The sequence below is a fragment of the Vigna unguiculata genome, chromosome 11 (genome assembly GCF_004118075.2).
Source record: "Vigna unguiculata cultivar IT97K-499-35 chromosome 11, ASM411807v1, whole genome shotgun sequence".
NCBI lineage: Eukaryota > Viridiplantae > Streptophyta > Magnoliopsida > Fabales > Fabaceae > Vigna > Vigna unguiculata.
This window is the reverse complement of record NC_040289.1, coordinates 3,615,177-3,639,776: the sequence shown is the minus strand read 5'-3', so window position 1 is coordinate 3,639,776 and position 24,600 is coordinate 3,615,177. Positions and strand designations below refer to the sequence as shown.

Sequence of the window (24,600 nt, the reverse complement as noted above, 5' to 3'; positions counted from 1 at the left end):
TCATAGTATAAGTTCGATAAAATAAATAAACATTTTGATTGTACTATTTAAAAATAAATAAATTTGATTTATTATGATTATATTACAATATATATATATATAATAAATTAGAAAAACAAACATTCTAATATCCATTTAACTACCAACTCGTGATTGGTTAAAGTAATTACAAAATTTTCAATTTAGCAAAAAAATTGAATAGGGTTGACCGATTTATTTTTGTTACATGTGTCATCAATTGTCCTGTAGCGGAGAGTTCGGTCACAATCGAATCATGGTACTTGGACGGTTACATTCTTAAGTAAAAATAATTGCATCTCGACTAGTGATTATAGTTTTTGGTCAAGTGACAAGTGTTCGATATAACAATTACTAAAATTAAAGATGTAAATAGTTTTTTAATTCATCAATTATTTCAAAACTCAAACAACCACTCCTAGATTTAAATAACTGATATAGTTTATTATTAATTAATATTTTAAATATTTTCTTACATATAATAATAAATTATTATTATTTTATATCCGATGTACCATTTAATATGTTTTTATCATATCACAACCAGTTAAACATTTACAAGAAGATATTCTTAAATATTTTAAGTATTATCATAATAAACATTAACTTCCGAATAATTTTGATGCAGATTTTAGTTCTTAAAAGTGATAGAGGTTTCATATGGTCATCAGTTTGGTACGTACAAAGAAATTATCGTAATTTCTTGTAAAACAATACATTTGTAAATGGATAAGTTCAAACTTTTGTATATAATATGGTTGTCATGATCGTATGGAGAAGTTCAAATTTTTGTATATATTATTTTATTTTTCTTAAAACTCATTTATAACATTAGTAATATATCATATCTTTTTAGGATAAAATTTCATTAAAAAATCATGTAACTACTAGAAATTCTCAATATTATATGAGATTGCAAAAATAAAAATTTTGTTATTTTTTTCTAAAATTTTTAATTAGCATGTAATTCTTTCGTGGATAATTATTTCCTATAAAATTTGTTGTGAAAAGTGTTTTATACAAAATATTTTACAAAAAAATTGGTAGCGATTTCTTGTAAAAAAAATTTCACAACAAAATTTGTATGTATTTTCTTTTCAAAACAAAATTTGCAGAAAATATGAATTTTTTTAGTAGTGTGTACCATGTCCCGAATTAGAAAGAATCATGATGAACTAAAACATTATCATTTTGTGTATGCAAATATGGAATATTAGGTTTGTATTGGCCTGAGAATTTCTCGCTATCACTTTGTGTATGTAAATGAAATAAAGCACTTTGTTACTATCGTAGTTTACACAATGAAATGAAAGGACATTAACACGATTAATCTACGAGTTATACTACATAAAAGTATTAAGAATTTAATTTAAAATTAATATTCAAATATAAATATATTTACTTATTGAAATATTTAAATAAAATATCAACATAAGAAATACACTTTTCCTTATTTTGTACATGATCGTTTAAAATCTAAATAACTGCGTGCGTATAAAATAGGTAAAAAAATATGAATGTTGTCTTTGAAGCTGCTCACTGCGATAAAAGTTTTACGACTCTCCTTTCTCAACACTATTTTTATTCGTGAGAACGACATGTCTTTAGAGTTACATTTCCCGTAGACAAAGTTTATTTTTAGATAGCTTGACATATAACTGCATTTCCTTCGAAATCCAAAAAATGTAATTCCTCATGGTAACACATTATGTCTAAACCATTACTTCTCTAACAACTCCTCCACCTTCTTCTTCAAATCCACTCTCTTGGGAAGAGTCATCCAATAAGGAAATATTGACATTGGTTCTACTCCAAACGCCAAGTCTATAGTGAACTCCGCCTATCCCTCTTGGTGGTAGTGTTGGCACTTGCTTCAGAACACATATAAAAACTCTTCCACAACATGGATCTCTCACGTCTACCCTTCACTGGCCTCCGCCAAACCACTCAAATACATAACACTCTACCCCACTTCTCAACTTGTCATTCGTCTAATGTAAAACCATTGATCCAAACCCCTTTGAAACAAGGAACACCTCTTCTTTGATTCCATAATTTATAAGAATGTGATTGGAAAACAACCAATCCACCTCCTAGATCATACACAAACCTCTTATAGGAACACAAATCAAACCGACTTTGAATTTGTGACCCATGACTACCATAAGACATGCTAAACATCAAGGTAGTCTTCTCTTGACCCAAAGTTGCGGTGAAAACCACCAGTTCAAGTTCCAAATTTGTCATAAGCAACCCTGACTCATCCACACAAGTATTTCACACACCAAAAGGTGTGTTTCTTCAAACCAACCAAAAACCCTTAGCACAACAAACATTTATGTAACACACTTTTTTGAATGAGACTACTTGTGCTAACAACTTCAACATCTTTCATTATGAACACCCTTCCCACTACTTGAGGGTTTCCATCTCCTTCCTTCCTTGATTGCACTTTGGAAGCACTAGCTTACCCTTCTTCATAAGAACATATCTTAGTAATGTGCCTCTCCTTCTAGCACCTGAAACATTTCACCTCGGCCTGAGGACAATGCTTCCTTTAGTGTGAACCTCCATAGTTGAAATATAACCAACTTGCTCTTGACATTGTTGTTGTTGTTATTAAGAGGATCCAACCACCTTCTTCTAATGTTAGGCTTTGCATAAGGCTCCTGTGATACCTTACCCTTACTAGTAGACGATTATCTCCCTTGAGAAAACACTACCCTACCTGACTAATCCTAAAAGCTCTACTTCATCTCAGCCTTATATACCAAAAGATCAATCTCCTTTATATGCACTTTGGGGTCACTGCCTTTTTCAACTCTATCATCCAACCTTCCACAAGCCTTTTGCACCTTCAATCTTCAAACACAACTTGAAGATAGACCTCATCATGTACTTAAACCTTGTTGCTTACGCATGTTCTAACATCTCCTTTACACGAACCTTATGATTTACACTTTCCAACCGTGCTAATTTGGAAAAATACTTCTCCAAGAACCTCTTATTGAAGCTTACTCGATCCAAGGCCTCACCTCTGGATCCAACATCTTCCCCATCCCATGAGATTAGAACTCAACTTTACCCACCAATTGATAATTAACAACCAACAACAACAATTTTTCGAGGCAGGATATTGCCTCAAACACCTTTTCCAACCCATGTGAAGAAATCAGGTTGACCTTTCTACATCCCTCTGCCGCCACTGAACACTCCATGCAAACCATGAAGGTGAAAAACTTGTATATAACTAATATTAAAATTAGAAATAGAAAATAAACTCAATTGAAACTCTATCTTGAACAACATTAGTTTTGATACACATACATTCTAACAATTGTCCTTTGTTTTCTATTCTCTCTTTTACCGAAACTTTTTGAAATAAGAAGGGAAGTCATCTTTGATTTAGTCATGAGTGTGCACCCTAGTCACTCCATCAAGACTCTTCCTTTTTTCAATACATTTAGTTTCATACCCATTTGTATAATTTAAACTTAAACACTAGTACACACAAGGCACAACAAACCCACAACCTTCTGGTCATCCAATGGATGAACTACTCTAATACAATAAATGTAGCAACCTTAAAAGGAAAGTTACTTTATTAATAAAGTTCCTACAATTTTGGAGTATTAGGCAAACCTGAGAAAAAAGATGTAAGACCTATTTAAACAAATTCATAAAATGTAATTGCAGTCCATAGTATCAAAGTTTTGCAAAAGAAGATAATTTGTACATAACTTGGACCAAAACATAAAGACAACACTACAATATGCAAAATGTCCAAATATCTTAGACATCATATTAAAGACTCCCACTAGAATTATCCATCCTAGGATCTATGATCGCTCTAACCTGTAGGCTTCTCTGCTCACACCAACATGGTGATCACTACAAAAAGAGAAACACAAGCAAACAATGAAACAAACAAAGAAGATTGAGCTAATTATAACTTTTTAGCACATTCTAAATTTACAAAATAAAGTTATCCTTATTACTTACAACACAAAACCATGCTTCTCGAGAACAAACAAATCACATACATGATATATTATTCTAGATACAATATTTAAATTTATGCATGGACTTCGACACAAGAGGCCTTGCACATGTCACAAAAGTGGATTATAGCAAAGGCCCTAGCTCCACTTGCGCTAACCAAACCAATCAAATTCCTATGAATACATTAATATACTTATGGCATCACCAGATGAGGAGTCCCATCCCTAATCCCTCCATAAAAACTTCCTTCAACTCTCACCACCTAGACTACGAAACTGTGTGAGTTTGTAAATCTAGTAAAGTATAGGATGACTTCTGCCTAGCAAGTACCTATAGTCAATGCATAAAACTAAACTAACAACTATTTGTTTTTCTCCTTAGGAGCACAAACCTCATAGAAACACACAATTCAAAATTTACATCTTTCCATTCTATTTCTCCACTTTCTTACTCATAACAACATCACAGTTCTAGAGAACACATCTCTTAGCACCAATTATTCCAACCCATACATTCCTTTACATAATCATCGAAACTACATTCATCTTAATTCTCAATAATCATTACCAAAAGGGTAAACACCTTCACAAGAAAAATAGCCAAAGAATAACATATCACAAATACCTTTTTCATCACATTCTCATATAATCTTAAATCATCACACCATATCATACATGTATATTAAGAAAAAAAAAGATATTTATTTTACCTAAAACCAAACTTATCTCATAACATAAATCACCTATTATTTATTTCAAATTGAAAGTTAATATTTCACCATTTATCTTCTAATGTATTAACATAAAATTCAAGTATAACATTTCCACTAAATATAATAAAACGATGAAAAATATTTATCTAACCACAAGCCTCTAATTGAATATCCCAACACTTGATATGAAGAATCATGTGTCTAGGACCAACTGTCCAAATTTCAGCTCGATTCAATGGTTAACAAAGCGAGAATCCCAATCTTCCCCAGATGACTTGGACAAAAAAATAACAGGGTGGCGTTTGAAGCAAGAAAATTGGCTCCGACACTAAAATCCCTAGAACACTTTGACTTGAGAGTGCTCGACGGTTCAAGAAGTGGCACCCAACGCCCTCAACCTTTATAGATATTTGACTTATGTTTTTCAAATGTCACTAGTGGTCATGTGGTACCGCCTGATGTTGTATCAATGAACAACAAAGATTTAACTTATCAACACCTAATTTTGTCTGGATGAATAAAAATTGTTTTCCAAAAAAGTCAAATGATAAGTGTTAAATAAAAAAGGATAAAACTAAATTAGCTTTAAAAATAATAAAAAATGACTAAAAAATATTTTCTTTAATTTATGTTTAAAAAAATTAAAGAAAAGGGATTTTCATTTTTAGATAAAAAATAAAAAGTAAAATTAAAAATAAATAATAAAAATAATAGTACTAATAATAATAATAATAAAAATGACAATTAAAATAAAGTTAAAAAGCAAAATAGAAAAATAATAAAAAGGTATAATTGTTTTAAAAATAATAATAAATAATTTAGTTTTGAATGTTTCTACTTTTATTTTCTTTCTCATGTTTCCTTTTTATAGTAATTTGGTAGTCCAATTAAAGGGGGCTTCTCCCTGTACTCCCAAAACATTCTCTAGTACTTCCAAAACTCTTTTAAATTTTGTCTTTGCCAACCAGTAAAATTAAAAGAAGAAACAGTAAAATAATCCACCCACCTCCTGCACCCTAAATTTGAGTTGTGGATGTTGACATCCGCTTTACAAATTTGAATTGGCAGATGTTGACATCCGTTTCATTTTTTTTTTGCCATTGCGGATGTCAACATCCACAAGTCAACATCCGCTTCGCAAATTTGAATTGCGGATGTCAACATCCGCTTCGCAAATTTGAATTGTGGATATCAACATTTGTTTCGTTATTTTTTTTTTGTTTTTTTTCCATAGCGAATGTCGACATCCGTTTCAGAGACTCAAATTGCGGATGCCGACATCCGTTTCCTTTTTTTTTCAAGAATGTTTGCTTGCGAATAGTTTGACCATGTAAATCAATCCTTGTCGAGCACAAGAGAAGTTTCTTTATAGTGGAGACATAGTAGTCTCTGGTGGTGGTTTGTGTGAGACAATTTTGTGGGAGATAAAAATGTAATTATCAGGGTACAGGAGAAAGGTTGGGGGTGCTGGGAGAAACCCCCCAATTAATTTGTGTTTTTACCCTTTGTTTTTAGTGTGTGCACCTCTTGTTAACCAATTGGGCTGAATGGCCCATTGTTTTCGTTTCTCCACCACTATTTTGTTTTATACCATCCAAAATAAAATTGTGGTAAAAACGAAGCGGGAACAGTTGATTGAGTCTTTGATAACCGCAATATTGAAGGGGGGAACTGCCATTCGGAATGGTCATTCTTCTTCAAGCACAAAAACAAAGAGGATGGTTTTGATCACACACAGATTCATCTTTACACGATCTTCAACTCTGCTATCATATTTTATTCTTACTGTTGTTGGATGTTAATGTTAATGGTATGAAAATCATGTGAAAGGAATCACTCTTTGCACGTTTAAGAGGAAAAATGGGAAACTCCAGGCTGAACTTGGAAGAAGGAGGCGAGGTGGTTGCCAGCGCCGCCGTAGATGCTGGTTAACGTCGCTGTTGGTAATGGCGCGAAGATGGTGACCGAAGTCGTCGCCGGCGATCTGGCAATGGGCAGAATAGCGTTGGCGTCTGTTCTGGTGGCTGCGCACAAGGAGGCATCGTGAGGTTGAAGATGAAGTTGGGGAAGAAGACTTTGAGGTGTTGTGTGTTTCGGCCATTTGTTTTCCATGCCTATGCAGATTTGCTACATAATACATAATTGGGCCATTGGTTTTGCTTTTTTTTCTTCATGCACTTCCCAGCAATAACCTCACACTACCTCACATCTAGTTTTAATTTACTTCCTGTACCTACGATTTCACTAAGCACACACCCCACACTCATCTAATTATTTTTTATTTTGGGTTAGGTTGTGTTTTACTTTCTGCACCGCGTTTTAAATATGCATCCATCGAGTCATGTGTTAATTTTGTTTTTTTCTTTTATTACATATACATACTCACTTATTCACTTATGCACTCTCATGTTTTCATTTCCAATTTTGCCATTTTTTCTAAGTTGACATTTCACACATTTTATTTTTGATTTCATTTTTATTCCATCAATTTTATATATCTCACTTTTTAAATAAAAATATTTAAATAGAAATAAAAATTAAAATAGTTTTCAAAAATGATAAAAATTAAAAATTATTTTCTTTATTTTCTCTTTTAGTGACTGTTTGCGTCACATGACACTTATTTTGAAAATATTAAAAAATATAATAAATAAAAATGTATAAAGACTTTTAGTCTCTATCTGATCGCTCGCATTGCATGACACCCATTTTCAAAAGATAAAATCTATGATGCATCGATACTTCAACTTGGGTCACGTATTTGTGTCCGATACTTCAAGATATTTTATCGATACTTATCAATGAAGTACATAATCTATAAATTTGTAGTATACTACAAGAAAATCTTTGAATAATGACCAATTTTAGTGAAAAAAGAAATAGTCAAAGTATAGTGACAAATTTTGGTACCACTTTAAAAACTAAAAATTATTGACAACTAAATAGTTGCAAAAAATTCTAATTGGTCTCTAATTGATAATTAAAATAGTTTATATTATGAATTAGTTTCTAAATTGTTCACTAATATTAGCTACTAAAGTTTTGACTACCAAAATAATTAATTTCTAAATTTGTTACTAACATTAGCAACCGATGTTTTGGCTACCAAAATAATTGGTTTTTAAATTGGTTTCTAATTAGGAAATTAGTCTCTAAATTGGTCTCTAACATATTTTTTGTTACTAAAATTTGTCATTATTTAAGAGTTTTCTTGCAGAGTTGTACTTGTATGATGACAATAATTTATATTTTTTTATATTGACAACTTTAGTACATATAATTTTAATTTGGATTCACACAATAAAAATCATATATTTATTATGTTTTTAAGAATTATTGCACACTTTTCAATATTCATATATTATGTATATATCACGTATCGTGTCCTATTATTTTTAAAATAAATGTATCGACATATCAAACATGTATCGTATGTGATACATATATCATATTTGTACATCATAGTGTAAGGCCCGTTTATTCTGCCCCTTTTGTTTTAAGGATTGCCCCAATCTTGTGGGCCTAGAGGCTGGCCCAAAGGGGAAGGATTAGACCTAATCTGCCCTAACCCTAACCTTGTGCTCTTTTTCGTAAAACAGAAACCCTTGTGCCTCCTTGAGCTGCTGTTGTCACCTCTGCCAGGGTTTGGAATCACCATAGCCAAGCGAGCTCAATCTCGTTCTTCCACTCCGCGTAAGTCCCTTCCAACTCGAGCTTTGTCCATTTCATCTCTTCTATGTGAGTTCCACTAGAGCTTGTCCTAGGAGATTCGTTCTAACCTTGTCCCATTAGTTTTAAGCTCTCAAAGTTACTCCTTGAACTACTGCTTTCCACCGTTCGAGTATCGGAGCTCTAGCTAAACATTTCCCAGGTACGGGAAGCAAGATTACTCATTTGTGTATGATAAAGTGTGTGGTTTATTTCATCTGTTGCGTGCATAAAATAATATTGAATGTATATTGAATCGTGTTTGAATGATTGGTGTGGGAGTGCACTGTTTCTGGATTGCAGATGTTGAACAGTGGGAGGAACCTGTTATTTTCGCCCAAGCGAGCTCATCTCGCCTAAGCGAGAATAACAGGTCCTCGCCCAGGAGTTTTTTCACGAATACTCGCTCGGGCGAGTGAATTGTGTTTTGAGCGAAAGACCATCTCGCTCAAGCGAGATGGCCTCGCCTAAGCGAGCCTTCGCGAAATTCCCAGGCCCCTTGACGCAGTCTCGCCTAAGCGAGAGCCTGCAGCTTGAGCGAGGGCATTCCCCTCGCTTGAGCAAAGGCCTCTGGCTTGAGCAAAGCGAGACCCGCTGCAGGTTGCGTCGTTTTTCTCTGTTTGGTAACTATGAACTGTTTGAGGTATGGATCTACCCTAATTAAAGTATGAGGCTTGTGAAACACATGGAAATTTGTGGTTATTAAACTGTATGCATGATTTTGGTATGAGATGGACATGAGACTTAAACGAGATGGTTGGTACAAAAGGGACATGGTTATGGTGTGATGATACAAATTAGTATTCGTGCTCTAGAAAGGGTGAGATGGTATTGATTCCACCGTTGTATATGAATGAGTATGATTTATAAAGGTTGACCTGAGTCGACTCGTGTCTTAGTGTCTTAGTGTATTGTCTGGGAAGTCATAACATGCTTGGTTGATATGAGTATATGAGATTGTGAAAATATATCTGATTGCATGGATGAAATCTTTTGTGCTCTAGCTTACCCTACTTTTATTGTTGTGTGTTCTGCTGTGTGGTACTCTCTTTAGCGATGATCATCAACTTGTTGATGTGAGCAGATGCGAGGAACACCCGTGGGCAACAGGGAGGTGATGGTTCCACTGCATAGTCTCCATGGGCTGGACTTTAATTTCTTAATGGGTTTTCTTTAGGGCTATGGCCCATGTATTGTTTTATGCTTTAATACTCTACCTTCCTCTGTTAGACTTTCCATCTGGTTCTGTTGGCATCTTGGTGTGCCTACTTTTGTAGGGATTGTGTTAAGGACCCTAGGACTGCGTTGTTGTACTATGTGTGTGTGGCGTTTCTTTTAATTACGATTATTAATTAAATGGGACGTTACACATAGTCTCTGGCCCTTATCTTTCTTATCTTTCGTTTAGGTAATCTCTTCTTTTAATAATAATACCATTTTTAATTAATAAACTTTCTTTATTTTCTTCATCCTTTTTAATATTTTATTTTAATTTTAACTTTCTTATTTCTTTTTCTATCTTTATTTTAGGAAAATGACAAATCCATAATTAATATAATTATAATACATTATAACTAAAAAATATTGCATTATAAAATTTTAGATGTTAAAGTATGTATTATTGTAAAATTATGGTTAAAATTTCTATAAAATACTTACAAATAAAAATAAAGATGGATAATATCTTTACTAAGAAATTAAAGTGTTATGTTTTATTTTAAAAGTTTATAATTTATAAGTGGTTTAATTAAGTTTGAAGTACTTGATAAATTTGAGGATTTTTAATTGAGTTCGACTAAATTTTTATATTGTATTGAGTACTTAATAATTTTTTTTTTCAATTGAATCCCAATGGTTAACTTTGCTAACTTAGTTAAGTGATTGTAATGTTGCATCGACTAGAGATAATGCAAATCTCACCTTACAAGCTGATTTTGTATGGTTGAGTTAGACTTCAAACTCACTTCTATCATGGTATCAAAGCCAAGTTAGAGTCTATCCTAGCGAACTTTCTTAAACACTTTGTTCTACCCGTTATCAGACCTATCCTATATGACGATATGGTGATATAACAATAAGATAATAACACGATATATAGATATATAGACATATAGATAAGATTATAAAATCATAAATTATAAAATTATAATTTATAAAATTTTAACAATATAATAACTATGTCAACCACTTAATAGTAACATCGTGAAGTTAACAAAAAAAAAAAGTAAAATTAGGAAAGAAGAGGATTCAATTAAAAAATTTAAATTTATTGACTGGTCAATATACCATAAATAATTATTAGTATTTATAATTTTAACCATTAGAGTACTATAAAATCAAAAAATATGCATTTATATTAATTTAATAATAATTATTAAAATTTATTAACTAATATAATTAGGAATTTAATAAAAGTTAATACAATTCATTAATTACAATTCATTAATTATAATTCATTAATTACAATGTAATTAACACGTGACATTGAAAGGTAAATATAAGGACAAATCAAAACCAAAACTCAAGTTGCAAGACATGTATTTAAGACTAAATTCAAATCAATTATCTTTCACATGCTGCACAAATATAACCACCATTGGACTAACTTTTCTATGTAGGTTCACCATTTTTCAACATTTTAGTAATATAATAATTCTGGTTTTGAACGAAGATAAAAAATCATATATTTAAAAAAAAATTCATATTATATGAGATTTTTCTTACAAATTTGTTAAAAAAATTTAAATGAACTTTTTTTTGCTATTGTTTCTAAAAATCTTAATTGACAAGTAATTTCTTCATGGATAATTATTTCCTACAAAATTATAAAATTCATAAGTATTTCCTACCTATTACTTTTATAGATATAACGAATCGATTCGTTAGATTCGTTTTTTATATATTATGTTATAATAATAACAAATATATAATTATTTTTTATTTTTTATTTTTTGTAATTATATTATTATGTAAATAATAATAATAATAATTTTGTTATTTTATTATATTATACTATTTTATTAGATATTTATTTTATATTTCTTGATATTATGTGAATTAAATTTTTTCCCCTGCGAACAAAGGAGAAATATAGTAATCATAAATTTTCATTAATATTTTATTATAGTTCAGCAAGTTTCTTTGCAAATCTTTGCTATTTTGTGAAGAAAGTTAGCAAAGAAAATTTTGCCTCGATTTTTTGGTTTTAATTACCATTTTGTTTATCATTTTTCGTGTTTTCTCTTCATTTTTGGCTTTGCATCCGTCTTCACAAATTTGTCCCTTAACTAAACACAACATTAGTGAGCCAATCCAACATGGCTCACTATTTAACGAACCAAATGGGTTGGCTACTTGGTGAGCCAACCCAACCCGACTTACTTATTAACGAACCAAAAAAATTTGAACCCGGTCCGGCTCACCACGGATTGATGGATTAAATGAATACATTTTTTTCTCCTTCAGTCCCAAAAAAACTAAATTATAGTTGTGATTAAAATCTAAATAAACTTCAAAACAATCCAAAATAATGTTCAACCCCAAATACAAACCAAAATCACAAAAATATTAGGTTTGCATTTGTCAAAATCCAATACGTTGGCTAAAAAAAGCCAAACTCAACCCAAATACAGAAGAAATGAGTGAGACTAATTCTTTTTTATAAAATTAGTTTGTAAGATTATATGTTAAGAAATGAATTTTAAGCCTAACGCTACCCCCACAAAATCGACTTATAAGGTGAGGTTTGCACCCACTTATATATATTATGAATTGGTCTTATCTCTAGTCGATGTAGAACTTTCAACATGATGATTATTCCTATTTGTATATGGCCTGATAATGAATAATAAATCCAACAAAACTTATAATGCACATAAAAAATTGAATTTAAGTCTAACTCAATCTTGCAAAAATTAACTTATAAGATGATTTACTCTCACTTATATATTTTAAATTGGTCTTACTCTTAATAAATATATTAATAAATGTAGGATTTACAAGAGAAAAGGTATTGATTATTTTTATTAAACGTGTGTGATAATATTAGTGTATATATATCACAACATACATCATACCAAATCATCACAAAGAATTATTTTCGAGAGTTGAACTAAAGAGTAACCAACTTAACATTACTGAAAGATCATTTAACATGAAGTTCATCACTTCAGTTTTACTTCTACTGCTTGTTGTTTCCATTGAGATTGGTATGTTATGTTTTGGTTTGAAATGAATTATTTGTTGTGAAAGAGTTAAATTATTATGAAGTTGAGCATTTTGAATTGTGTTTGTGATGTAGAAAATGAAGGAGGAATGAAAATGGTAGAAGCAAGAAGGTGTGATGAGACATTGTATACTGGGAGTTGTCACGAGAGTCAGTGTCAAAGTGATTGTACCAAAAAGCGTGGAAAATTAGCGAGTGGACACTGCAGTCCCATCGAAGATTGCACGTGCCAATATCCTTGTTAATTAGCTCTTTCGTCTTATCTTTATCATCCACCATTGTTTTCTTATATGAATATTATTTCATGTAATCCACAAATGATGGATCCAAATAAAATCAAATCACTCTTTTCATATTTCTTTCTTCTTTTCTTTTTGTTTAAACAACTTTCTTTATGCTTTCCATTATACATCTTCAAAAACCTAAGGTCAAATACTTAAATATCACCATTTTTTTCATCTAAAATCTTGTGAAATAACACTTACAAAAATATAAATAAATAAATAGAATTTGTCAAATAAATTAATAAAATAATTAAAATGATACAAATCTCCTTTATTTTTAGTTCAACAATAATGGTACAAATTTTTTCTTCATCTCTCTATTCTTTGTCTTTTCTTCTCTTTCGTCTAGGTAATCTCAACTATTATTTATACTAAGTTTTAATTTTGAATATTTATTTACTTTAATTATTATTAATTGTTGTTGTAAGAATTATTTTATAAATTAATCTTATTTCTCTTCTTTTAATAATAATACCATTTTTAATTAATTAACTTTCTTATTTTCTTCATCCTTTTTAATATTTTATTTTAAGTTTAGCTTTTTTACTATTTTTGGAAAATAACAAATTCCTAACTAATATAATTATAATACATTATAACTAAATATTCTGCATAACTATAAAATATTTATATATAAAAGTAAATATGTGTAGTATCTTTACTAAGTAATTAAAGTGTTATGTTTTATTTTAAAAATTTATAATTTATAAGTGATTTAATGTTTTAAGTACTTATAAATTTGGGAACTTCCAATTGAATCTCGACTAAAGTTTTATAGTATATTGAGTATTCAAGAAATTTATTATTTTTAATTGGATCCCTACGGTTGACTTTGATAAACTTAGTGATGTAATTATTAGATGGTTAACGTGTTTATTTTTTGTCATGTCACCTTAATCGATTATTACCACATGTAACTTTATTATTTTATAATTTTATACATATGACGATATGACAAAATATATATATATATATATATATATATATATATATATATATATAATATATAACAATATAACTATAAAACGATATAACAATATAAAGATATGATTATATGACGATATGACAATATAACAATATGATTATATGATTATATAATGATATGGTGATATAAAAATATGACGGTATAACGACATATGATGATATGACGATATAACGACATATAGTGATATGACAATATAACAATATGATGATATAACGATATGACGATAAAACAATATAGCGATATAAAGATATGACGATATACCGATATGACGTTGTGATAATATAATAATATAATGATAAGATGATATATGATATATCGGTAAGACGATATATGATATAACGATATGACAATATGATCATATACGATATAACAATATATGACAATATGATTATATAACGATATGATAATATAATGTTATAACGATATGATAATATGACGATATGATAATATAACAATATAATGATATTATGATATAACAATACGATGATTTAACGATAAAATTTAAAAATTATAAAATTATAATTTATAAAATTATAATTTATAAAATTTTAAAAATAATAAAATAATAAAATTATACGTGGCAACAACTAAAAGGATAACTTCTCAATATAATAACCATGCATGTCAGCCACTTAATAGTAGTGACATTAGGAAGTTAACAGGAAAAAAAAAGGTGAAGTTAAGAGAGAAAGGATTCAATTGAAAAATTTAAATTTATTATATACTCGATATATCATAAAAATTTATTAAAGAGTTGAAAGTTCCGAGATTTATCCAAAATTTAAGACATATTTATAAGTTAAACCACTGAATTATTATAAAATTAAAAACATGCAGTTATAGTAATTTAATAATAATTAATAAAAATCATTAATTATAAAACAATATAATTAAGAATTTAATAATAGTTAATACAATTCATTAATTACAAGACAGTGTAATTAATACGTGACATTGAATATAAGGAGAAATCAAAACCAAAACTTAAGTTACAAAACATGTATTTAAGACTAAATTAAAATCAAAGTTAAATTATACTTTTGATCCTCATTTTCGTAGCAAAATATCAATTTGATCTGTCGATTTTTTTTTATCTCAATTTGATTCTATTTTGGGAAATTTGATGCAATCAAATCCTCCATTAGTGATGTAGTAACGGCGTCAAATGGGGTGTCACGTGTCAGTTCCTAGATTTTTTTTTTAAATTCTTTTTATTATTTATTAATTTTTTAAAATTTTTAAAAAAATTAAAAATTTGTCACGTGTTGATATCATGCCACATGGCAATAATAGTGTCATGTGTCACTATTTGTCATGTGTCATTTTTCTATTCTCAATTTGGTCACAATATTTTAATTTTTGTCTAAATTTAGTCCAAATTTTTGAAAAATTGTGCAATTTTGTCTCTCTCTAAATTGAAACCAAATTTAATTTCTATATAAATGTGCACAAATATTTCAATCAAAATTGATATTTCAAGTAAATATTTTTAACAAGATTAAGTTTATTTTAATTTATATTTTACATTAAACTTTATTTAAATTTTTTTAAAGTTGTTAATAGAAAATATTGCTAATAACAAAAAAAAAATCATAAATTATATTGATATTTTATTACATCATATTTTAATATTGTTTTTTATTTGAATTTATATTTTAAATTATTACATATTTTTAAAATGTGTAAAATTCAATAATTTCTATACAAATTTTTAGTTGGTGTAAAAATAAAAATTATATAAATTTAAGAAAAATTAACTAGCTTATGTAACAATAAAAACAAATAAATTTAAAATTTAAAAACTATTTTAAGTAAAATTGAATGTGAAACAAATTTAAATAAACTTAGTTTTGTTGAAAATATATAATAAAAATATCAATTTGAATAAAAAAATCAAATTTAATAAAAACATTTGTATAACATTTATAGAAAAGTTAATTTTTGTTTCAATTTGGAGGGGATGAAATTGCACAATTTTTACAAAATTTGGGATTAAATTAAGACAAAAATTAAAATACAGGAACCAAATTGAGAATGAGAAAATGACACCTGACATAATAGTAACACGTGACACGATGTTAACTTGACACGTGGCAAATTTTTAATTTTTTTATTTAAAATAAATAAATAATTCAGAAAAAAATAAAAAAATTTAGAAACTGACCCATAAAATTCCATTTAACACCATTACTACACTACTAACGGGAATGACTTGATTGCATCAAATCTCTCAAAATAAAAACTTAATTGAAATAGAAAAAAATAGAGAAACCAAATTAATATTTTGCTAGAAAATGGTGACCAAAAGTATAATTTAACCTAAAATGAATTATCTTTCGCATGGTACATAGATATAACCACCATTGTACTAACTTTTCTTTGTAGGTTCACCATTTCAACATCTTAGTGTTTATAATAATATAATAATTCTGGTTTTGAATGAAGATGATCATGTGTTATCGTTAAACACATTGTGATCACCTGGAGAATTTTTCTTCTCCTGCAAATTTCATCGTATGTGACCTAATTAAATTGGAGAATACAAATATGAGTCTAAACACGTGTAAAAATTTTGACGCATGAAAGATTGTAGTTTAAGCTCAGATGTTTCAGTCACACTTAATAATACATTTTTCTATCAGATTAAATATATTTTTTGCTTTTAAAGTATTTTAAAAAATTGTAGTTCCTTTTTATTAAACTAAATTCAATAGTGGATTTTCAGATAATATATTTGGAATGTTAACATTATTCTAGGTGTACAAAAATAATGACGGTCTCAAATATACAAAATATATCAAAAATTAAAATAAATATTTTCATTTATATACTGATTATTTCAAAATTAAAATTATTTTTTATTTATCAAAATTAATTTTATTTATATCAAAATTAAAATTAATTAATGACTAATTTAATAATTTATTATAATTCTTTATTCATAATAATCGTTTTAATAATTAATAATTTTTTATTTTATAAATCGATTATTATATTAACTAACATTTTTTACTCATTAAAGTTAATTATTATTTAAAAAATTTATTACATTGTATTGTTATAATAATGATCGTTTCAATAATTAATAATTTTTTATTTTATAAATCGATTATTATATTAACTAACATTTTTTACTCATTAAAGTTAATTATTATTTAAAAGTTTTATTACATTGTATTGTTATATTAGCATCGAGTTTCAATGATGTTTTTTAAGCTGAGAACAATAAATTTGATCCCATGGATATTACAGTTCTTTTTGTTTTATCTCTCTTTTCAATAATATTATCCTTTTTACGAACATATAAATAGTGAATATTTGAGTGCCAACTTAATTCAAAAAGGAAATAATCTTCTATATAAAAAAAAAAAGGTTTTTTAAAGTCTTTAAAATTTTACTTTTTATTTTCCCAATTTTTTACCGCTTCAAAGTTTAAAAAATACTTTTAATTTTTAAGCACTGAATTTGAAGGGATGAAATTATATATATTTTTTAAAACAGTTCGAGGTTATAAACAGTAAATCTAGGGGATTAAATATGTATTTGAGAGAATAAACTAAATTTTGAAAATTCAAAAGGTAAAACCGAAATTCACATTAAATTTTAAGACCTAAAAATAATAAACCTATCAGTACATCATATACATAACTTTAAAAATAACGAATTGCAAGAGAAAAAACTATTTAAAATAAACTATATTTATCAAAAAAAATAATCTCTACATGAAAAAAAAAATATTTGAAAAGAAAAAGGAAAATATCATTATATCAAAACAAAAAAAAAAGATAAAAAACATCATAATTAAATATTATTGTTTCCAATATTTTACTAAAAGTAATTTCACTCTTAATAAAATATCTTCCACAATAAACAAATTAAGGGACCAAGACCCCATCTGTGTAATAAAAAACATATGTTTTGTTCTTTTTCGTAGGAAACATCGACAACTTTATATCGTAAATGTTAAAGTATAAATGGAACATTGTATCATTCCATGAGACACGTTTGCGATTATTCTTTTCTTCATTTGACGAGGACATTGAAACGAAGAAGAAAAGAATCAACAAGTTGTGATTATATATATATGTGTGTGGCTTTGGTAGTTTGCATGCATATGAAAGAAGAATTTAATTGATTTGTTTGATTTAGGGTTTGTTGGAAAAATGTTGGAACTACCATTGAACATGGCACTTAGGTTTCCCAATTTGGATTTGAAGTCTTTGCCCTTTGCCCACAACCTCAACCCTGAACTTCTTGGTGGTGTAGTTGCTCTTGTTGCTCTTGGCTTCACTGCTGCTTACATTAACTATCGCACCAAACATCCCAAAGGTACCACTCTTGTGTGTTTTTTTTTTTTTTTTTTACTTAGTTGTTCAAGATTTTACGTGGACGATCAATTCTTATCTTAAATAGTTGGTTTTATGAGAATAATCGTACATAAATTCATTATTTTAATATGATATCAGAGTCAATTTTAATTAAAATTGATAAACTTAATTCAGGCATTTACTTCCTGCACTCAATCATTTTCTTCCTACACCCTGATACTTCCAAAACTCATTTTCCTGGACCAGTAAACAATTTTGGAATGGTTTTTCGTGAAATCAATCATCCTCTCTTTTTATGAAAAACATTTTTCAGAAGCTTTTGATGGGGTAAGAGGAGAAATTTGATGGAGTGCAGGAAGCAATTATCCTTATTTTATCATTCATTTGTCAAGCTATTATCGACCCCTCACAAATATTTACCCTCGCGCACCCATTTTGTGAAAATGGGTTAGGTTTAAACTCTTACTCTTAAAGCGACATGAGATAGAACTGTAAATAAGATTAGACTTTTTATATCGATTATCACTAGAAGTGACATAGAAGTTGACATGATGATAATTTCGTAATAAAGTAGAATACTTTATATGTCGATTCTATCTATAACCGGCATAAAAAGTTGAAGTGGTGACAATTTTATAACAATGTAAAAGATTTTCTATGTGGATTATACCTAAAAGCTACTAGAAAAGTTGGCGCAATTATATCTCTAACTTTCATATATCACTAAAAAATGTTTTACATAATTTTCATAAAATTTAATTACGAAATGATTTATAATTTATTCTAAAAGCAAAACATAGTTTTTTAGACACGAACAAAATATATTTAATCTCATATATTAAAAATACATGTTCTTTGTATTGGTGTACTCAATTTTAACCTATAATGGGATTCAAATAACAAAAAAGAGTGCAAAGTGTGTGACATTTAAAGAAAACTAATCAAAATTAGTTAATTAATATGAAATGAAAGGTGCAAGTCATTAGATTGTTCTTTGCATACAAATTTACTATCAAAAGTGGAGTTTTTTTTTTTTCAGGATGTTTGGACCCCAAAAATTTCAAAGAATTTAAACTGATAAAGAAGACACAGCTGAGCCACAACACTGCAAGATTCAGATTTGCCCTTCCTACTCCTTCTTCAATATTAGGTCTTCCCGTTGGAAAAAACATACTTGTTAGGTTTGGAAAATATTTACATTATATTTCTAATATTATATTTAATTTTTAACATATTTTAAATAAAACATACTATAATTTTGAAAAATAACAAAAAAAAATGTATAAACTTTTTATATTAAGCAGAGGAAGAGATAGCCAAGGAGAAGAAGTTATGAGATCATATACTCCAATCACCTTGGATTCAGATGTTGGATACTTCGAGTTGGTTGTGAAGGTAAAACTTTTGTAGAAAATTATTGCAAAAAGATAAATGAATTCACTTTTTCCATATATATATTTATGATTTAAATACATTTTGTTTCTCCATTTTATTGGTGTATTTGTCACATAATTTCTTAAAAAAAAATATTTTTTTAGATAAAATCACATATCAAGTTAAAAGAGTCAATGCTACCACAACATGAAATACAATGTAATTTTTTTTAAAGACTAAAAATTAAAAATTCCAAGATATTTAAAGATAAATACATATTTAAGTTTGTGTTTATTATTATTTTGTTGTAATAATCATATGATATACATTCTATTTTTTTCCAAGCAGATGTACCCAAATGGAAAAATGTCCCACCATTTTAGACAACTGAAGGAAGGTGATTATTTGGCTGTGAGGGGTCCAAAGGTATTGATTTTATTTAATTAGACAAAATAATATTTAATTAAAAAATAGAGTTAAATATGTTTTTGGTCCTTCAAATTACAGTGAAATTTAAAATTATTCCATCTTCAAAAATTTTAACCAATTTAGTCCTTCATATTTAAAAATACGTGAATTTAGTCTTTTTTTAATCAAATTTTGTTAAGTTTATCTGACGTTTCAAGCGTATCTCATGATAGTATTTGAATTGTTTACACTGCTTGATACATTTTTACTTTAATGTTATCTCAAATATTATCATAAAATACGCTTAAAATATCAAATAAACTTAACAAAATTTGATACGAAGGACTAAATCTACGTATTTTTAAAGATGAGAGACTAAATTGATATAAAGTTTTGAAGAAAAACTAATTCCAAAATTCAGTGAAACTTGAAGGACAAAAACATATTTAACCCTACAAAATATTAGAACATAGAGGGGTAGATGTTTAATAAAGATATTAGTAATAATTTATATTGTTTAAAGATTTTATAATAGAGGGAGAGATAAAATATTTCCTATAGAGAATATGTTGTTAGGAACCTCAAGATTTTCAAAGCTATAAAAAGTGTTATATTGTAAATATTCTTAGTACAAAAGACTTACAAAATATTATTTAAGATATTAAAGGGAGATCTATTAGTAGAATAAAAATTGAATGAGATTTTAATTATATGTAACATGAAGGACCTACTAACAAATATATATTTAATATTAATTGTATGGTTTATAACTGTAGGGACGCTTCAGTTACAAACCTGGCCAAGTTAGGGCATTTGGAATGATTGCAGGAGGCTCAGGCATAACTCCTATGTTTCAGGTGTAAACTTTTTTAATAGATTCTATTATTACAAAATATTTGTTTATATATTATAAATTTATTATAAGAAACTGTTAAATTATTGGTAAAATTTCAGTAATAAAAAAATGTTGTTAAAATAGAATTTATTGATATATTTTATTAGCATATTTGAAAAAAAATAATTACTGATAAAAATATTTATTAATGAAATTTGTTAATAAATAAATTAAACCTTGATCTTCCTACTTACTAGTTTGGTTGGTTGAATGGATCCAAAAAATTTTATTAAATTAAATATTCATCATTAAGTATTTTTTTTTTACATTACTATACACATTAAATTTAGGTTTTATTCATTATTGTTTGGAAGTAATAAATAGAAAATGAGGTTATGTTTCTTTGTCCTCATTTTCTTGTTGCAGATCATAAGAGCCATTCTAGAAAACCCTAAAGACAAAACCAAGGTGCATCTCATTTATGCCAATGTAACAGTGGATGACATTCTATTGAAGGTAATCTTATTACTAAAATTCTTATTACTAAAATTCTTATTACAATTTGAGTTTACTATGTTATTTATAACTTTTGTTCCTATCAAATATTATTATTTAAGTTATTATTTTCATTTCAAGTTTATTTAAAGGTAAATATTTCATCAGATATATTTCTTCCTTTACATGACTTAAATTCACTATTGTAATAATTTTGACTCGTTGTACAATCGAGATCATTTATATTAATTCAACTTATTTCTTTAAATCAATTTCTTAGCATATTTTAAAAATGATAAAATATATGCTTTTAGTTCCTAAAAATGGAAATAAAATTAAAATTTGTCTATGTTTTAAATTTTGAAATAATTTGATCCTTAAACTTTAAAAGTTAATAGATATAGTCCTTCTAATTCAAGTACGTAAAATATTTTTGACTTGTTAAACGAAATTTGGGGAAGACATTTGAGGTTTTAAACCATTTGATACATTTCAACTCAAATGTCATCCTAAAATACCATTTAATAATAAAATAAAATAATGTTGTTGGTTTAAAAAATTTATATTTATCCATTTTTTAAGTTTGGAGACTAAAATGTACCAAAATCTGGGACAAGAATGAATTTCAATTTCACCTATAAGTTTACAAGGTAAAACATATTTAACCATTTTAAAAATTATCTCATTTATTTATTTTTATTTAGCATTTTATTTAAATTAAAAATGTTTCATACATATTTATTTTTATTTGGTGTTTTTTAAAATGATGTGTTTGGTGGTGCAGGAAGAACTAGATAATTTTGCAGACAAATTTCCTCAAAGATTTGAAGTATATCATGTTCTTAATAAGGTCTGTTCTTGTATAATATTCAAACTTTTCATACCAATATATTTTTAAATATCTCAATCATTTTTAAAAAAAAGTTGGATCAATTTTATTTCAAAAAATCTTTTCACCAATAAGAAATAAAAGTTTTTATTATCATTTTCTCACAATAAAGTTGAATAATGAAATGGTCATCAATGTCTCTGGATTTAAATGTTTGAATTTTCATTATTAATTACTTGCAGCCTCCTCAACAATGGAATAGTGGCATTGGGTTTGTATCGATGGAGATGATTAAGTCACATTGCCCTGAACCAGCGAAAGATATTCAGGTTACTGTGTATTAACAGCATCTTAATTAAGAATAGACTTAAAAATAATAAATTTTTTTACCATCTTTAGAAGAAGAAAAGAAAAATAAATCATAAATTAAAAGTAATTTGTTAATCAAAAAATACATAAATTAATTTGTACAAATATCTTATTTTAGAATCTCTAGATCAGGTTTTTTTTTTTTTAACTTACATAAGCTAGTTACGTATATGAAGATATTTTTTCAAAAACTTTCTTCTAAAAGTGCTTATAAATATGTTTATCCAAACAAATTTTAAATGCTTTAATTTTGCACTATCCAGAATTCGAGTTCTTCATTTTCAAAATAGACAATCAAGCTTCCTATTAAAAAAAGCCTGCAATTTTGTTGTTATCATCTTTGATTTTTCATACATTTATTTCTTTTAGTTTAATTAATGAAATTTTTATACCAAGAAAAATACCCAAGTACATTAATAAAAGAAATAATATTAGAGCTTGTAGTTTTTTTGATAATTTGTTCTTAAAAAACCTTTCAAGAAATTGAAAAGAAATTATATTTAAATTATTTTATATGAGATCATACTCAAACAAATTAAGTATTTGTTTGTTTAGTAAAGTTGTAGGTTTAATTTTATTTTATTTTTATATATATATAACTACAAAATTATGAAACGTTTTCTAAATTATGAAAAAAACTACAAATTCTAAGTCTATGTTTCAATCCTTTGAAAAGTTGTTTATGAACAACTTTGACCGAATTCCAAACTCTATCTCGAATGCAGTATTTAACCCCCATAACATAAATTGGACAAAATTGTAGTTAAATCTGAAGAAAAATAATCCACTCTTACATTGCACACAATAGACATGGCCAGATAATTTATTACTTTATATTTAAAATAAAAATGGTTAAATTTTTGCAGATACTAAGGTGTGGTCCACCAGCAATGAACAAAGCCATGGCTACTCACCTTGATGCACTCGGCTACACATCAAACATGCAGTTCGAATTCTAAGCTTCAATCTAATTCCTTTCATTCTATGCTTCTTCTCACCTACTTGTCATATGTGTGTGCTTAGCAAATTTAATCACATTATTCATTTCAAGAATGTAAAGTTATGAGAATGACACTTATGAGCTTACCTTGTGTTTGGATGAAACATTTCAACAATGCTTAGAAATTAAAATTGTTTGTATTTGAATTGCTTGTAATTAAATTCCATTCATTTTTTAAATAACTTCTTTGGATAAGGACATTAAAATACCGGACATTTCAATTTCTTGTTTGGAAAAAATAAATTGAATTTATTGTGAGATAAAATTTAATTTTAACAATATTTATTTTACGCTTAATTATGTTTTGAGTTCATGATAAATTTGGAAACATGCTCGACAATCCAGATGGGTCGAGCAGACCCAACTACGCAACCAGATTGGTTAGACCCGACGACCCATCCGAGCTGGACCGACTGGGAAGCCCAGACAGGCTGGGTGGCCCGATGATCTAGAGGCCTGATAGCCCATACTGCACGATTGTGCCATCAAGTTCGTCAATATGGCACGGTCCAACCCATCTAGGTCATTGGCCCAATGCTCTAGACGGGTCCGACAACCCGAATGGGCCCGACGATCAAGACGGGTTCGACGACCTGGACGAGCCCGAAATCCAGACGGGGCCGAATACTCGGACAGGTTTGACAACTCGGACGGGCCCGTACACCCAGACGGGCCCGAAGACCTGGACAGGTCCGACGACTAGGATGGGCACGAGGACCCGGACAAGCCCGACAACTCGGATGGGCCCAACGACTTGGACACGTTCGACGCCCTAGACGGGCCCGACAACTCGTACGAGCCCATTCAAACCGTCAGGTCCGTCCGGGCCGTCGGGACCGTTCCGATAGTCTAGCCTGTACGAGTCGTCGGGCCCGTCTAGGTCGTCGGGCCCGTCCGGGTCGTCGGGCCCATCCGGGTCGTCGGGCTCGTTCGGGTCGTCGGGCCTGTCCGGGTCGTCGGGCATGTCCAGGTCGTCGGGCCCGTCCGGGTCATCGGGCATGTTCAGCTCGTCGGGCCCGTCCGGGTCG

At 28.7% G+C, this 24,600-nt stretch overlaps 1 protein-coding gene and 1 long non-coding RNA gene across 2 annotated transcripts; both read left to right on the top strand.

The window, feature by feature from the left end:
* The first annotated feature begins 8,263 nt into the window (after positions 1-8,263).
* Positions 8,264-9,763, top strand: LOC114168447. The gene is made up of 3 exons (XR_003600673.1): positions 8,264-8,425; positions 8,525-8,603; positions 9,495-9,763. It is a non-coding gene; the product is annotated as an uncharacterized LOC114168447 (long non-coding RNA).
* Positions 9,764-18,045: 8,282 nt separating this feature from the next.
* On the top strand, positions 18,046-23,694 carry LOC114170002 (NADH--cytochrome b5 reductase 1-like). Its single transcript, XM_028055456.1, has 9 exons — positions 18,046-18,263; positions 19,302-19,443; positions 19,567-19,657; positions 19,985-20,062; positions 20,821-20,901; positions 21,306-21,395; positions 22,159-22,224; positions 22,446-22,532; positions 23,439-23,694. The coding sequence occupies exons 1-9, from the start codon at positions 18,098-18,100 to the stop codon at positions 23,529-23,531; spliced, it is 894 nt and encodes a 297-aa protein (XP_027911257.1). The 5' UTR covers positions 18,046-18,097; the 3' UTR covers positions 23,532-23,694.
* The last annotated feature ends 906 nt before the right edge of the window (positions 23,695-24,600 follow it).